The sequence below is a fragment of the Oryctolagus cuniculus genome, chromosome X (genome assembly GCF_051225735.1).
Source record: "Oryctolagus cuniculus isolate XC-2025 breed Fujian yellow rabbit chromosome X, ASM5122573v1, whole genome shotgun sequence".
Taxonomy (NCBI): domain Eukaryota; kingdom Metazoa; phylum Chordata; class Mammalia; order Lagomorpha; family Leporidae; genus Oryctolagus; species Oryctolagus cuniculus.
This window is the reverse complement of record NC_142888.1, coordinates 86682948-86698934: the sequence shown is the minus strand read 5'-3', so window position 1 is coordinate 86698934 and position 15987 is coordinate 86682948. Positions and strand designations below refer to the sequence as shown.

Sequence of the window (15987 nt, the reverse complement as noted above, 5' to 3'; positions counted from 1 at the left end):
GGCAGTAGGGGAGTCTTAGCTACTATTTCAAATACCTGCCTTGGTGTCCCTCCTTCTGTATTCATTCTTTGTTGTCTTGATACAAATTTAGAAGCATTCATCAGATGCCTTCCAGCTCCAGTTTTTCAGAACACTTCTTTAATCTTCCATCATGACTGCATCCATTTCAGGTTTCTGTATTCTTTTCTAAATAGATTTAACAACATATGGGGCCGGCTCACTTGGTTAATCCTCTGCCTGAGGCACCAGCATCCCATATGGGCACCGAGTTCTAGTCTCGGTTGCCCCTCTTCCAGTCCAGCTCTCTGCTGTGACCTGGGAGGGCAGTGGAGGATGGCCCAAGTGTTTGGGTCCCTGCACCCACATGGGAGACTGGGAGGAAGCACCCGGCTCCTGGCTTTGGATCGGCATGCAGCGCCGGCCGTGGTGGCCCTTAGGGGAGTGAACCAACGGAAGGAAGACCTTTCTCTCTGTCTCTCTCTTTCTCACTGTCTATAACTCTACCTGTCAAATAAAAACAATAGATTTAATAACATTAAAATATCTTAATTATTTTCTCTCTTTCTTTTGGACCTTTATAAATCTACTGAAATTTGACTTTGGTGCTTTTTTATGACTCCATACCTTCTAGCATGTACTGTTTGTCTCTGGAAATCGGGTGATTCTGTGCTCCAGAATACCAACATATTGAAACACTTTGTTTTTTTCACAGCGGTGGAATTAAAGGGACAGGATGTTTGTGAACCTAATAAGTACCCTAGAACCCTAAGGCCTCAAGAGAAATGAAGGTTAGAGTCAAATTCTAGGAGCTGAGATCCCTTGATCACTCATTGGACCAAAGACATGCAAATCTTTACTCTCAGCAAATGAGCTTAAAGTTCACTAGCAAGGCACTTGGTCCTTTGTTGACCCTTCTAGGCTCCACCCCCCATAATCTGCATATCAGAATCTTTCCCACTCTGTGGGCTGCCATTTCAAGTTCCCCTTGGGCTGCTGTGCTGTCCTCCCTGTCTCTCCTGACCCTCCTGCTTCAGGGCCCATTCAGGCAGCATCACAGAGCCTGTGCTCTGTGTGATCACCCTCTGTGTCATCACCGGCCCTGCCACTCCTACTGCCTGCAGCCGGCTCAGCTCTCAGATGCCTCCTCACCTTCTCCACAGTTAGGTAGGCAGCTACCAGTCTGGCTGCTTTTGTTGCCACACTGCTTTATTGCAACTTTACTTGATATCTGATTGATAATGGCGCCTACAGGGTCCTCTGTGGAGGAGCCTGTACAGCCTCCAGAAAACCAGAACCAAGCTGGTGGAGAAGGTGGTCCAGATTCTTTGTCTTTTGAAGTTGGGGTGGCCCCTGATGATTGGGCAATCACACTCACTGGGTCTACAGTCCCTATGGTTTTTCATGGTGTTGTGCAAGCATTCTGGGAGGAAGAGGAAGAGGGGGAGGAAGCCTGGCCTGAGGTTGAGGAGTACAGAAATGTACACCTAGATGATGAGGAGGTAGAGGAGGAGATAGAGGATTTGGAAGGGGAATACAAGGGAGAAAATGGTGAGGAGGAAGAAAATGTTGAGACAGTGAATGAAGAGGACAGCCAGGAGGAGCAGGTAAACGAAAGCAATGTGGGAGAGGAGGAGACCTTCAGGAAGGAAGAGGATGATCAAGAAGTTTTCAGCATCCGTGAGTTACCTATGGTGGTGTTTCAGTCTCTCTTCTGGAATCTGGTCTATACCCTTACACACTGATCTCTTCTAATGCTTGTATCTTCACCCCTTGTGGCCATATGGTGTTCTGGCTGTTCTCTCCCATACCCGAGGACCCAGGAGAGGGACCTAAGCTCTGGAAATGGGAGGACCCAGGATCCATTTGTGTTAGGTGATTAAGTAATGAGGCATTGCTCTCAAAAAACTTATGGCACAATGTGTCCAAGTTCAAGTCTATAAAGACCTTTACTATCTTGAGAAAGTATAGGCTTCTTGCTACCAAGCTCTGTTGGTACTGACTATAAACTGGGATTCTTTTCTGAGAAATATTGTCCTAAATTCTTTATTATCTCTCACTATTTTTGAAGCAAGGGATGAAGAAGCCCAAGAAGTTGGCCCCAACAAGAAGAAGGAGGGCGAAAGCAGTTCCTCAGAAGAAGGACCTGAAAATGATCAAGATAAGGCATAAAGAAGTCCCTAGAATCCAGGTATTTCCATATAGCTTTGTATGTCACCCAACCATTCCTTAAAATGCATTTTTTAATTTTCCTGGCAAACACAAAAATTGTTAAAAAATTAGCTCTAAAATCCAGTTAAATGTTAGTAATGTACTTGTGTACTAGATAGTGTAGAGTGCAGTATGTTGTTCATTTATATATTAGTTCATTTTCTGTTACTATTAGAAAATGTTTTTTTTATAACTCTAAAGAAAAGCAGTTTATTTAGCTCACTTTTCTGGATATTCAAAGCATGGTGCCAGCATCAACTCAGCTCTGGTGAGGACATCATAGTGAATGACATCACAATCGCAGGTGTGCCTGCAAGAGGGAGATATCACATCATCAGGCAAGCAGCCAACAAGCAAGGAGAGCCTGTTTTTATAACATCTAGCACTTGCAAGAACTAACTCAGGATCCCACAAGAACTAACTTCCCTTTTCTAAAGGCAGGACTTCTAATTGACTTTCTACTAGGCTCCACCTCTTAAAGATCCCACTACCTCCACCCCAGACGGCCACACTGAGGCCCAAGCCCACAACACATGAACTTTTGGGGGATACACTTAAACCATGTGAAAGCCTTATCAATTTATATTCTTTGGGCTGTAGCTAAAGACTTCTATACAGGTGGGAAATCTACCAGACCTAGTAGCTAAGACATATTTGTTTAGATAGAGTACAGTTAAATGAAGCAAGTGGTAAAGCAACTGGAACATACATTAGCTGGGGTTTCATCATTTAGATATAGAAATACAGTCTCTTTTAGTAACATACAATGCCTTTGAGAATATAACTACTCACAGAGATGTATTAACAATTTCAGATTGGACCACAATTAATGATTGATAGCTAAGTATTCACTCAGTTTTAAATTTTTGTATTTCATGTTTCAGTAAAAAGAAAAGTAGTTATAGAAAGATTATTGTTTCTCACTATTTTATAATTATGTTAACTTACATATCTTATGTATCTTATGTATCCTTGTCTTTCTTTTTTTCATTCTCCTTTTACAGATAAGGACCAGTGGATCAGGGATGTTAAGAGATTATGGTTTATACATAGAGTATAAGCTTCTTAAAGTTAGATACACTTAAATCCCAGTATGTTCTTTCAAAACAAAAAGAAAAATGTGTTGTTTGGAAAGTGGGGAGTGAAGTATCTATGATCAGAGAATTGAAGACAGATGTTACACAAGCATGATGGTTTGGGTTCTAAGTGGAAAATGTTGATTTCTCCTGTTGAGACAACAAATAGCAAAGACACTGTTTTCATAGATTTAGAAATACATTGGTGTATGCTAATAGTGTACAATTATCAATTATCTCTTCTTTTATCTTACAGCTTGAAGAGATGAAGAAAGAAAAAAACTGATTGCAAAACATTGACAAAACTGTTCTTTAAACCTGAACTAAGTAACATCCATTAATAGCTTATCTTCTATACTTTTCAGATGTATCTCACATCATTTCTTCAGTCTCAAAATAAAAGCTGTTTGAAATGATAAGCTGCAGATATGTTTGTACAAATAACATTGACTCAGTCAATCATTGTATCTTTTGGTTTTGGCCATTGAAAGGGATCACTTTCAACCACAATTTAAGCTCCTCAAATTAATTACAATGTCAACATATAAACAATTTATACAAACAAGAGGTGGAGTTCTATCCCTTGCATTTTATTGAAAGAAATTGATGAATGACCCAACTTCCCTTAAGGCCAGGTGATACTACAGGGCTGCCTTGGGCGAGGAGTGTCAGCATCACCTGGGAACTTCTTATACATGTAATACCCAGGCCCATTCCAGACATACTAAATTAGAAATTATGTCTGTGGCTTGTCAACATGTGTTTTGCAAGTCTTTCTGATGACTCTTAAGTACACCAAAATTTGGGAACCATGGGTTTAGAGCAGGGAGAGGAAAGTTTTGAACTTTACCAATGTTAATTCACTGACTTGAGATTATTTTAGGTAAACTGAACAAAACAATAAAGGCTGGACAGAGGACAAGACTAGAACATCAGGGGTTGGGAACAGAGAAAGACCTTCTGGAGGGGCCAAGATTTAATGATAGTGGTAGAAAAAAGCAGATAAGAGGGAAAAAGCTAGTTCCAGAAGAATGTATGTTTAGCAATACCATGTATATGAAGTTTAATAATACATAAAGCAAGTACTGACTATAGACTTATCTAGCATAGTAAAATGCATGCATAGAAGGGCAGTAGCATGCATATATAGCATGCAGAAAGGCATATACAAGAATTATAAGCACCTCATTTAGGTCAGTAGTTACGTTTTGTGGATAGACAGGGAAGAAGATTCAGTTGGGGAGAACACTCGCAGTTTTGTACGTCTGTCATAACAAATTACCACATGTGTACTCTCACCATTCAGAAGGCTCCAAAGTCTGAAATGGAGGCACCAGCACAGTAACACTCACCACACGGCTCTAGAGGAGACCCTTCCATTCTTGTTCCAGATTTGGTGGCTCCCAGCATTGTTTGACTTGTGGTAGCAGAACTTGAGTCTTCATCTCATTTTACATACGACCTTCTTCCTTGTGCTTTTCCCTCTCCTTTCTCTCATAAGAACACCAGTCGTTGGATTTCAAGGTCATCCAAAATCCAAGATGATTTCATCTTGAGTTCCTTAACTGAATTATACCTGCAAAGACCCTATTTTGAAATCAGGCAGTATTCACCATTACCAGGGATTACAATTTTGGCATTTCCTTTTTGCACCATGATGTTCCACATATTACAAGGAAATGGGGCTCAGCGTTACTCATGATATTTTACCTATTAAGCAATATGGTTGGGACATGATACAGGACAGATAGTGCTCCTTATCTATGGGCTAAACATCTATGGATTCAATCAAATGCTAGTTGAAAATATTTGAAAAAGCTGCATCCATACTGAACGGATATTGATTTTTTTCTTATTCTCTATAGCAGTATAGAAATATAAAACTATTTCCATAGTATTTACATTGTACTAGCTGTTACACGTAATCTAGAGATGCTTTAAAGTACATGTGAGGTGAGAGTATTTCAGGTACGGAAAGCCAAGACACTGTGGCAAAAAAAAAAAAATGACCTAAATGAAAGATCTCTGTGAGTGAGATCCCAGTGGAAAGAACGGATCATCAAAGAAGGAGGTACCTTTCTTTGAAGGGAGGAGAGAACTTCTGCTTTGATTATGGCCTTATTTAAATAAGGTCAGAGTTTGTGAACTCAAGAGGCTTCCATAGCCTTGGCAGCTCATGACAAGAGCCTCGGGTGATTACTGATGTCATAAATAAGAGTGTCCATTGTTAAATAAACAACAGAAGTCACTGGGCACTTACTCCCCATGTAGGATCTCTGTCCTTAATGTGTTGTACTATGCAAATTAACAGTAAAACTAGTATTCAAACAGTACTTCATACTTTGTGTGTCTGTGTGGGTGCAATCTGTTGAAATCTTTACTTAGTATATATTAAGTTGATCTTCTGTATATAAAGATAATTAAAAATGAATCTTAATGAAGAATGGGATGGGAGAGGGAGTAGGAGATGGGATGGTTTGTGGGTGGGAGGGAGGTTATAGGAGCAAAAAATGCTGTAATCCAAAAGTTGTACTTTTGAAATTTATATTTATTGAATAAAAGAAAAAATAAAGTACATGGGACTACTGTGTAAGTTATATGCAAATATTGCATTTTGTAAATAGGACATGAGCATGCATGTATGGGGGAGCTGTCCTAAAACCAATGTTCCATAGATAATGAAAGACAACTGTATTCTCTACATCTTTTTAATGTGGGCATGGAATATTTCCAATAAAAATGACAGAAAAAAAGAGGAAACAGAGAACAGGGGCCTAATATCTAGTAGTCATTTGAATAAAATTAAAATTGACCAGAATAGAGACCAAGGAAACTTGAAACGCTGGGATTTTATTTTGTATTTGTTGAAGTTTTTATTTAGCAGTCATTAAACCTCTGACTACAATGTAAATTCAAAATGTTATTTCAAAAATATTAAACATAACATTTTAGAAATACAAAGAAAAAAGAAAAGCATTTTTAAAAATAATAAAGGCCAGGGATTTAGTAGTAGAAGACTATTTTGGGGGCCAGCGTTGTGGCACAGCAGGTTAAGCCGCTGCCTGCTACACCTACTTGCCATATTGGGGGGTCTTTTCCAGTCCCGCTGTTCCACATCCAATCTAGCTCCCTGCTAACACTCCTAGGAAAGCAGCAGAAGATGGCCTGAGTACTTGGGCTTCTGCCTTCACATGGGAAACCCATATAGCATTCCAGGGTCCTGGCTTTGGCCTGGATCACCCCTGGCCATTGTGGCCATTTGGGGGAGTGAACAAGCAGATGGAAGATCGATCTCTCTTTCAAATAAATAAATAAATCTTTTTTTTAAAAGATTTTCATAAGACTGAATAGTTGCTCTCTAGTTAGCATTAATACATTTCTCCAAAGTTCAAAGCACTATTGTTCTTTATAATGCTCAATTAGTATTAAAATGAAATAAAAGTGATGCATGTGGGGCAGCGATTGTGGCACATGGAGCTAAGCCATCATTTGCCATGCTGGCATCCCATATCGGAGTGTCAGTTCAAGTACCAGCTGCTCCACTTCTGATCATGCTCCCTGCTAATGTGCCCCTGGACCAGCTCTGGCTGCTGCAGCCATTTAGGAGAGCAAACCAGTGAACAGAAGACTTTTCTTTCTCTGTCTCTCCCTCTATCTATCATTCTTCCTTTCAAATAAATAAATCTTTCTCTCCTGAGAAAAGTGCACTCACTGTGACCTCTACTGATTCTCCCAGATACAGTTTTTGTAAAAAGTCAACACATTTCATGTAAAGATGCTTAAGTCAGTGATCTATTTCACATTCAGCCTTTCCCCTGTCTTGACTGGAGATCCTTATTTCTCAAGACTGTGGTGTTTCTTTCTCTGTCCCTGATAATATTATCAACAACATCAGGGGTGGCATGGAGACAGGCTAATTTGGTCTACTCAGGCCCACTGACTTTCTCCATGTCTGTTCATTATCCTTTCGAAATTATATTCTCCTCAACATTTAAATCAATCTTTTCTGAAACAGCATGCTTTCTTTTTGAGGTGGGACAGTAGGCAAGTTAATAATTTTGGTTTGTGTAATAAAAGGAATTTATTAGTATCACTTTTGTGAAACATGACATTTCTTAATTCATTTGCTATATATTTTTTCTAAAATAGTTTTAAAATTTACAAAGTATGGTTTTTGTAGTATAACCTGCTTTATTTCTCCATAAATTAGAACAACTCTACATTTGAGGTTCTTGGCTTAGTGTGACTCAATACAACAGAGTCTTAGTTCACTCAGGCCATCCTAGGGAGGCTGTTCTTTTCAATTCTGTCATGGTTGCCTCTCAGATATATCCCTCTGTTGCATTAATTCTTTGAAGGCTCAATGTGAACTTGGCAGTGTTCATTAAACATGTTCCTGCTCCTGTTTATAACACTTCAGCTTCAGTTGTCTGGTCTGACTGTATCTATCTGAACTTTATATCTTTTTTACTAACTAGCTTTATGAATATTAAAATGTCTAAGTTATTTTCTGTCTCTCATCATTTTTAAGATCTGAGTTAAACAACTGCATTATGACTCTGTCCCTGCTGGCATGAACCATCTCAGGGAGTTATCAGGGAATAGGTTACTATGCTGCACTGTGAGGCTCCAGTACATTTGAATATTATGGTTTTACTGACAATGCCGGGATTAATAATTCTGTATTTTTATAAGTCTAAAGTAATAATTACTCTATTTTGTATAGTCCTAAAAGATTGCCCAGGACCCTAAGAACTTGAACATTAGAGAGATTTTTTTTAAAAGAAGACATTTATAGGAAGGCAATGTGACAGAGGGGGAGAGAGGAAAAGAGAGAGAGACACAGACATAGAGATATTTCTTCTGCTGGTTCACTCACCAAATGGCCACAACAGCCAGGGCTGGAGCAGTTCAAAGCCAGGAAGGGCTCTGGAATTTCATCCAGGTCTCCCACATGGGTACCGGAGCTCAGGTCGTTAAGCCATCTCCTATGGCTTTCTCAAGGACATTAACAGAGAGCAGCCAGGACTCAAACTGGAGCCGACATCGTGGGAAATGGAATAAGTCGTTGGGCCACAACAGACTGGAGAGATGGTTCTGAACCGTCAGAGATCTTACTGATCACTCATTGGGCATAAAGAATGTCAATCACTACTCTCAGCCAATGAGGTTAAAGCTCTCCAAGAAGACAAACGACCTTTTGTTGACTGTTCCAGGTTCCGCCCCACACTCAAATCATTCCTTCTTGTGCGTGGTTGTTTGAGGCACAGCCTTGGTAGGTTGCCCTTCAGGCCACGGGGCCTCCTCAGGCACCATCGCAGCCTGTTGTCCCCCATGCAATGATTTTTTTCTGCCCTGCCCACTGCCTCGAAGGCCCTGCTGCCAACGGACTCCCCTCCCCTTAGTAACAGTTATCCGGGCAACCACTATCTTCGGCCAAAGTTGTTGCTGCGGCTCTATCTCAGGACACAACTGAGGTCCTCACTGGTGCTTCTTACTTGCATGACTGCCACTGAGGAGCAAGACTCAACCTTAGGTGGCGAGGACAGAGCTGGTGGCTGGATGGGACAGAACCACAGACAAACTGGTCCTTAATGGGGCCTACAGAATAGTCAGATGACTTTCCCAGGGCTGCAGCCTTTCTGGACAGTCGTGGGAGCCTTTAAGGAAGAAGAGAGTGGACAGGAGGAAGAATGAAGAGCAGGGGAGGGATCAGCGATATGTAATCAGGAGAGCAGGAGGAGGACAATGAGGAGGGACAGGAATATGAAGATGAGGAACGGGAAGAAGAAAAGGAGGCCTGTAGTGTCAGTGAAGAAATTGACTAAGGGAAGATGAGCACAAGGGATAGAGGAGGATCCAGAAGGCCACGGTGCACGTGAATCCCTATGGCAGAATTTCAGTTATATGCACATTTCAGTTATAGGAAAAGGCTTAATGGGAGCTATTCCATTCACTTCTATGCCATTGCCACCTGTGGTGAGACACCATCCCCAGAACCCAAGGGCCAGGGAGAGGGATGACTTTGCAAAGGGAATAAAGAAGTGGGTGTGTGAATATCCTGGCAAGCAGGGTTGCATTGTTAGTCTGAGGAACCCAAGGAAGCCATGATCCAGGAAGGAGGGCAAGTGTGACTGATGTGGCTGTGTTCTATGAGGTGGGAGCTTGTGCACCTAAGGGAGACAAGTAGCCACCATGTCCTCAGGCCCTTTGCAGCATCTGTTGGTGCAGCTCAGTTACTTGCAAGCCATGCTTAGTGCTTGCCTGTCTGGCCTGGTTAAGTGTCAGTTAGTGCTCTAGAGAAAATTTTGACCCCACTAATATGCCCAAGTAAAAGCCTGATTCTATAAAGACCTTCTAAAATGTTAATCCTGGTGTATATATAATATATATATATGGAATATATATATGGAATTTTCCTTACAATAGAATACTATAGTCAAAATACAATAAATAGTTTTCAGATAGGGCTGTAGCAGTGGTTTTTATTTTTTTAGATGTCTCATGAGAATTTTATATATGTTAATGCATAATAAAGCTGAAACAAGATTATTTTCCATTTGGAACTTTTGTATAGTTTAAAAATGCTTCTGTATTCTTTGTTGGCATTATGCTGCTGCAAAACTTTAGTGAAGAGTTTATATATAGCTAAACTGTTGTGCTAAGAAATGAATAAATCTTTCATTCTTAACATTCGTAATTCTAAATAAATTGATCTATTAATTTTTTTAAAAGACCTTTACAGAACTGAGACAGTGTAGATTGCTTCCTGCCAACTTGTATTCAATAAGAGATATGAGACAGTCAATGCAATGTATGAGCCCAAAGATCAGTGCCCATGGCAAGCAGGTGTCCAGGAAGGGCTTAGAAGGAAATGGGAAGAGACCCTGAAGGCAAAGGGTAAATAAATGGCCTACACTGCTTTTGGTTCACAGTTTAAAAAATGTAGATTCTTGGTAGGATAACCTTGAACAATATAAAAATTGAATTTTCAGGGATTGAAGAACCAATGAGCTTCACCACACGATTTGTTAGTCAAATGAGTTATTTTCCAAGGAAATTCTGACAAAAGCAGACTTAATGCGACCAAACCCAGATGATTCAGATCCCTTCTTCTTCCAAGAGGCAGAAATAATCAGCAGCAGAGTGTGTCTGATCTATTGAAGGGGGTGGGGGGTGTCTCTGGGAAAACCATCAGGCAGCAGAAATGTGAGGGCTGTGGAGGTGATTTTACCACCTAGTAGGAATATGAGCAGCTATTTATTTATTTATTTATTTTATCTGTTTCTATGTTCCTAAGGGTAGAGAACTCGGTATTTCTAGATATAAATTGAAATTTTTTTCCTCAAAAGTCCTATTCCCAAGGTCTGTATCATTCTTCACTAATGATGCAATTGAACAGGTTTGAAAACTTTGCTTATGAAGCCCAGCTAGTTAGATGTGAAGAGGAGAAAGAAAAGGAAAATGAAGAAACCAAATAAACACTTGAAATAGGAGGCTACTTCAAAAAGTTCATGGAAAATGGAATTAAAAAATAAGTTTGCTATGATGCAAACATTTTGAAATTCATCCATAGGTTTTTTTCACAATACACATTTTTACATATCCTTGATATGCATGGATTTCAAAAATGTTTTGAAATTTTTTCATGTTTTAAGTTCATTTTTCCACCTTTTGAAGCACCCTTGAAGATACAAACTTAGAAGAAGAAAGCCTGGGAGGAACTGTTTTGGGTATTATCACTCAACCACTCCGGACATGTACATTTTATGTCTTTATAATTTCTTCAGTAAACTATTTTTTAAAAGAGTTATTTAGGCCAGTGCCGAGGCTCAATAGGCAAATCCTCCACCTGTGGCGCTGGCACCCCGTGTTCTAGTCCCGGTCGGGCACCGGATTCTGTCCTGGTTGCTCCTCTTCCAGTCCAGCTCTCTGCTGTGGCCCAGGTCCTTGGGCCCTGCACCTGTCTGGGAGACCAGGAGGAAGCACCTGGCTCCTGCCTTCAGATCAGCGTGGTATACTGGCCACAGCACGCCGGCCTCAGCGGCCACTGGGAGGTGAACCAATGGTAAAGGAAGACCTTTCTCTCTGTCTCTCTCTCTCACTGTCCACTCTGCCTGTCAAAAAAAAAGATTTATTTATTTATTTGAAAGTCAGAGTTACACACAGAGAAAAGAGGCAGAGAGAGAGAGAGGTCTTCCATCTGCTGGTTCACTCTCCAATGCCACAACAGCCGGAGCTGCACTGATCCAAAGCCAGGAGTCAAGAGCTTCTTCTGGGTCTCCCACGTGGGTGCAGGGCCCCAAGGACTTGAGCTATCTTCTACTGCTTTCTCAGGCCATAGCAGAGAGCTGGATCAGAAGTGGAGCAGCCAGGACTAGAACCGGTGCCCATATGGGATGCCATCATTGCAGGTGGTGGCCTTACCAGCTACACCACAACGCTGGCCCCTCAGTAAACTATTTTTTAAAATTTAGTTTCATTAACCGTGTGTGTGTGTGTGTGTGTGTGCTACATAATATAGAATGCATCTCACAGCCACAATTCCTTTATGCTGTAAAGACTTCTACATGAAAGAAATTTAAAGGATCTTATAACCAAGACAAATATTTGCTTATAATATAGCTACCAGAACAAGTGGTTAAAGTGACTTGGAACATAAACTAGATAGGCCTGCATCATTTGGTGTCTATGGGAATATGATCTCTGTATTAACTAGGAGTAAATGATTTTTTTAAATTTATTCTTTTTTTTTACAGGCAGAGTGGACAGTGAGAGAGAGAGACAGAGAGAAAGGTCTTCCTTTGCCATTGGTTCACCCTCCAATGGCCGCCGCGGCCAGCGCGCTGCAGCCGGCGCACTGCGCCTATCTGAAGGCAGGAGCCAGGTGCTTATCCTGGTCTCCCATGGGGTGCAGGGCCCAAGCACTTGGGCCATCCTCCACTGCACTCCTGGGCCATAGCAGAGAGCAGGCCTGGAAGAGGGGCAACCGGGACAGAATCCAGCGCCCCGACCGGGACTAGAACCTGGTGTGCCAGCGCCGATAGGCAGGGGATTATCCTATTGAGCCGTGGTGCCGGCTAGGAGTAAATGATTTTTAAATGAAACTACTCAGGGCCAGCACTGTGGCATAGCAGGTAAAGCTACAGCCCGCAGTGCCAGCATCCCATATGGGCACTGGTTCAAGTCCTGGCTGCTCCACTTCCGATCCAGCTCTCTGCTAATGCCTGGGAAAGCAGTGGAAGATGGCCCAAGTCCTTGGGCCCCTGCACCCACATGGGAGACTCAGAAGAAGCTGCTGGCTTCTGGCTTCGAATTGGCCCAGCTCTGGCCATTCTCTGGCCATTGTGGCCATCTGGAGAGTGAACCAGCAGACGGAAGACTGACTCTCTCTCTCTCTGCCTCTGCCTCTGCCTCTGCCTCTCTGCCTCTCTGTAACTCTGCCTTTCATATAAATAAATAAATCTTTAAAAAAATGAAACTACTCAGAAAATTGTAAAACGTTAAGAATTTCAAGTGGGATTACAATGACAGATATCTAATTATTCATTAAGTTGTAAATTTTTGTATTTTGTATGACCTTCAAAATAAATGAAAATTCATTATAGTAAGATTTTGATTATCTCTGAATTGATAATTGTCGCTCCCCCTCTTCGTGGAGGAACGACACAGGACCCTGCGCTGTTCTTTCGTCTGCTCGGCCCTCCCCGGGTTTGCTGCTGGTTCTTCCCGGGTTGGCTACTATCCCTTCCACCTCCGTGGAAGGGCAGTTCCCCCTGGCCACATTCCCCACTTCCGCAGGGGAGTGGCACACCGCCGGCCGGCTCTCTCGGGGGCTGCACAGGTGTTCCCCTTAGATGTTCCCCTTAGATGTTCCTCTTAGATGTTCCTGGTGCATGCCGTCTCTCTCCTCCTTTATAGTCCTCCTCCGCCAATCCTAACTCGGCTGCCCACACGCCGAGTACGCTGCTCTCCAATCAGGAGCAAGTCCTTCAGTTTATTGGTTGAACTGGAGGCAGCTGTGTAAAAGCTGTTTTCTTCTCTCCCAGCGCCATATTGTGGGAGAGCAGGTGCATAGAATAAGTCTTAATTCCAGTAACTCAGTCCAGTCCAGGTTGCTCCCCACAATAATTAATTCAATTACATATCAGCTATATTGTTTTGTTCATTCTTTTTTTCTCTTTCTCCTTTTACAGATATGGAACCTGAGTCTGGGAGGTTAATGACAACACTGCTTATGTTCTTTTTTTTTAACTTTTATTTAATGAATATAAATTTCCAAAGTGCAGAATATGGATTACAATGGCTTCCCCCCCATAACGTCCCTCCCACCCGCAACCCTCCCCTTATCCACTCCCTCTCCCCTTCCATTCACATCAAGATTCATTTTCTATTCTCTTTATATACAGAAGATCAGTTTAGCATACATTAAGTAAAGATTTCAACAGTTTGCTCCCACACAGAAACATAAAATGAAAAATACTGTTTGAGTACTAGTTATAGCATTAAATCTCAATGTACAGCACACTAAGGACAGAGATCCTACATGAGGAGTAAGTGCACAGTGACTCCTGTTGTTGACTTAACAAATTGACACTCTTGTTTATGGCATCAGTAATCACCCTAGGCTCTTGTCATGAGCTGCCAAGGCTATGGAAGCCCCCTGAGTTCACTGACTCTGATCATTTTTAGACAAGGCCATGGTCAAAGTGGAAGTTCTCTCCTCCCTTCAGAGAAAGGTACCTCCTTCTTTGATGACCCATTCTTTCCACTGGGATCTCACTCACGGAGATCTTTCATTTAGGTTTTTTCCCCCCACAGTGTCTTGGCTTTACATGCCTGAAATACTCTCATGAGCATTTCAGCCGGATCCACATGCCTTAAGGGCTGATTCTGAGGCCAGAGTGCTGTTAGGACATTTGCCATTCTATGGGTCTGGTGTGTATCTCACTTCCCATGTTGGATCATTCTCTCCCTTTTTGATTCTATCAGCTAGTGTTTGCAGACACTAGTCTTGTTTATGTGATCCCTTTGGTTCTTAGTCCTATCATTACAATCAATTGTGAACAGAAATTGATCACTGGGACTAGTGAGATGGCATTGGTACATGCCACCTTGATGGGATTGAATTGGAGTCCCCTGGTATGTTTCTAACTCCACCGTTTGAGGCAAGTCAGCTTGAGCATGTCCCGAATTGCACATCTCTTCCCTCTCTTATTCCCACTCTTATATTTAACAGCGATCACTTTTCAGTTAAGTTTCAGCACTTAAGAAGAATTGTGTATTGATTACAGTATTCAACCAAAAGTATTAAGTAGAACAAACAAAAAAAGTACTGCTTATGTTCTAAAGTACATCATCCAAATAATCACATCTGTCGATACCTGATTATTCTCCTGTGTTTCAGCTTAAGATATACATGACGGCATTTGTTCAGGTTAAAAATAAAGGCTCATTTGAAATGAATAAGCTGTGGACTTTTTAGATGAACAACACTTATTCTAATATATAATTGTATCTTCCTTTTTATTTTGGCCCACATTACCATCATTCAAAATGTGGCATCCCATATGGGTGCTAGTTTAAGTTCCAGCTGCTCCACTTACAGTCCAGCTCCCTGACAATGTGCCTGGGAAAGCAGTGGAAGATGGCCCAAACCCTTGGGCCCCTACACCCACGTGGAAGACCCAGAAGAAGCTCCTGCTCCCTTGCTTCAGCCTCGCCCAGCCCTGGTCATTGTGGTCATTTGGGTAGTGAACCAGCAGATGGAAGATCTCTCTCTGTATCTCCTTCTCTCTGTGTGTAATTCCAATTTTCAAATAAATAAATAAATAAAACTTTTTAAAAGCATCACTTTCAACTTTATCTTATTGTACCCTCAGTTAATTATAGTATCAAGTGTAAAAAATGTATGTAAAGAGGGAGATTGAGGTCTAACCTATAACCCATTTTACTGAAAGAAACTGATGGATGACCTAACTGCTTGGATAGTGCCAATGCTGTGGAGGGAGGGGATGGAGTGGGAGAGAAAGAGCGAGATAGTAGAGTAGGGAGTTTTTGAGGAGCAGGGAGAGAGAGGGGAGAAGAGGGAGACAGAAAGGACTAGGACAAGGAAGTAAAGAGGGAGAGTGAAAGGAAAGAGAGAAGTGAGAGACCAAGGAGGATGAAGAAGGAGAAGAAGGAGTAGAGGAAAAGGAGGAGGTAGAGGATCAGGGAGTTGGAGAGGACAAGGGAGAGGGTGAGGGGCAGGAGAAAAGGGAGAGTGCAAAGGGGAGAGAAAGGAAAGTGGGAGGGGCCAGTGCTGTGGTGCAGTGGGTTAACACCCTGGCCTGAAGCACTGGCATCCCATATGGGTGCCAGTTCTAGTCCCGGCTGCTCCTCTTTTGATCCAGCTCTCTACTATAGCCTAGGAAAGCAGTAGGAGATGACCCAAGGCCTTGGGCCCCTGCATCCACATGGGAGACCCAGAAGAAGCTCCTGGCTCCTGGCTTCAGATCGGCGCAGCTCCAGCCATTGTGGCCCAATTGAGGAGTAAAAGATGGAAGATCTCTCTCTCTCTCTCTCTCTCTCTCTCTCTCCGTGTGTGTGTGTGTGTGCCTCTCCTCTCTCTGTGTAACTCTGACTTTCAAATAAAAAAATAAATCTTAAAAAAAAAAAGGAAAGTGGGAAAAAGAAGCATTAGAGGAAGAGGAAGGTGAGGAGG

The 15987-nt window shown here is 42.0% G+C and overlaps 1 protein-coding gene across 2 annotated transcripts; it reads left to right on the top strand.

The window, feature by feature from the left end:
• Nucleotides 1-943: 943 nt before the first annotated feature.
• On the top strand, nt 944-5728 carry LOC103351892 (uncharacterized). 2 transcript variants are annotated; one of them, XR_016227930.1, is made up of 3 exons: nt 944-1164; nt 2069-2188; nt 3541-5728. XR_016227930.1 is itself a non-coding variant. In XM_008272837.5 (3 exons), the coding sequence occupies exons 1-2, from the start codon at nt 1239-1241 to the stop codon at nt 2167-2169; spliced, it is 540 nt and encodes a 179-aa protein (XP_008271059.1). In that variant the 5' UTR covers nt 944-1238; the 3' UTR covers nt 2170-2188; nt 3541-5728. The 2 variants fall into 2 exon arrangements, 1 of the variants encoding a protein (XP_008271059.1); XM_008272837.5 differs by having other exon boundaries at nt 944-1677.
• Nucleotides 5729-15987: the final 10259 nt, after the last annotated feature.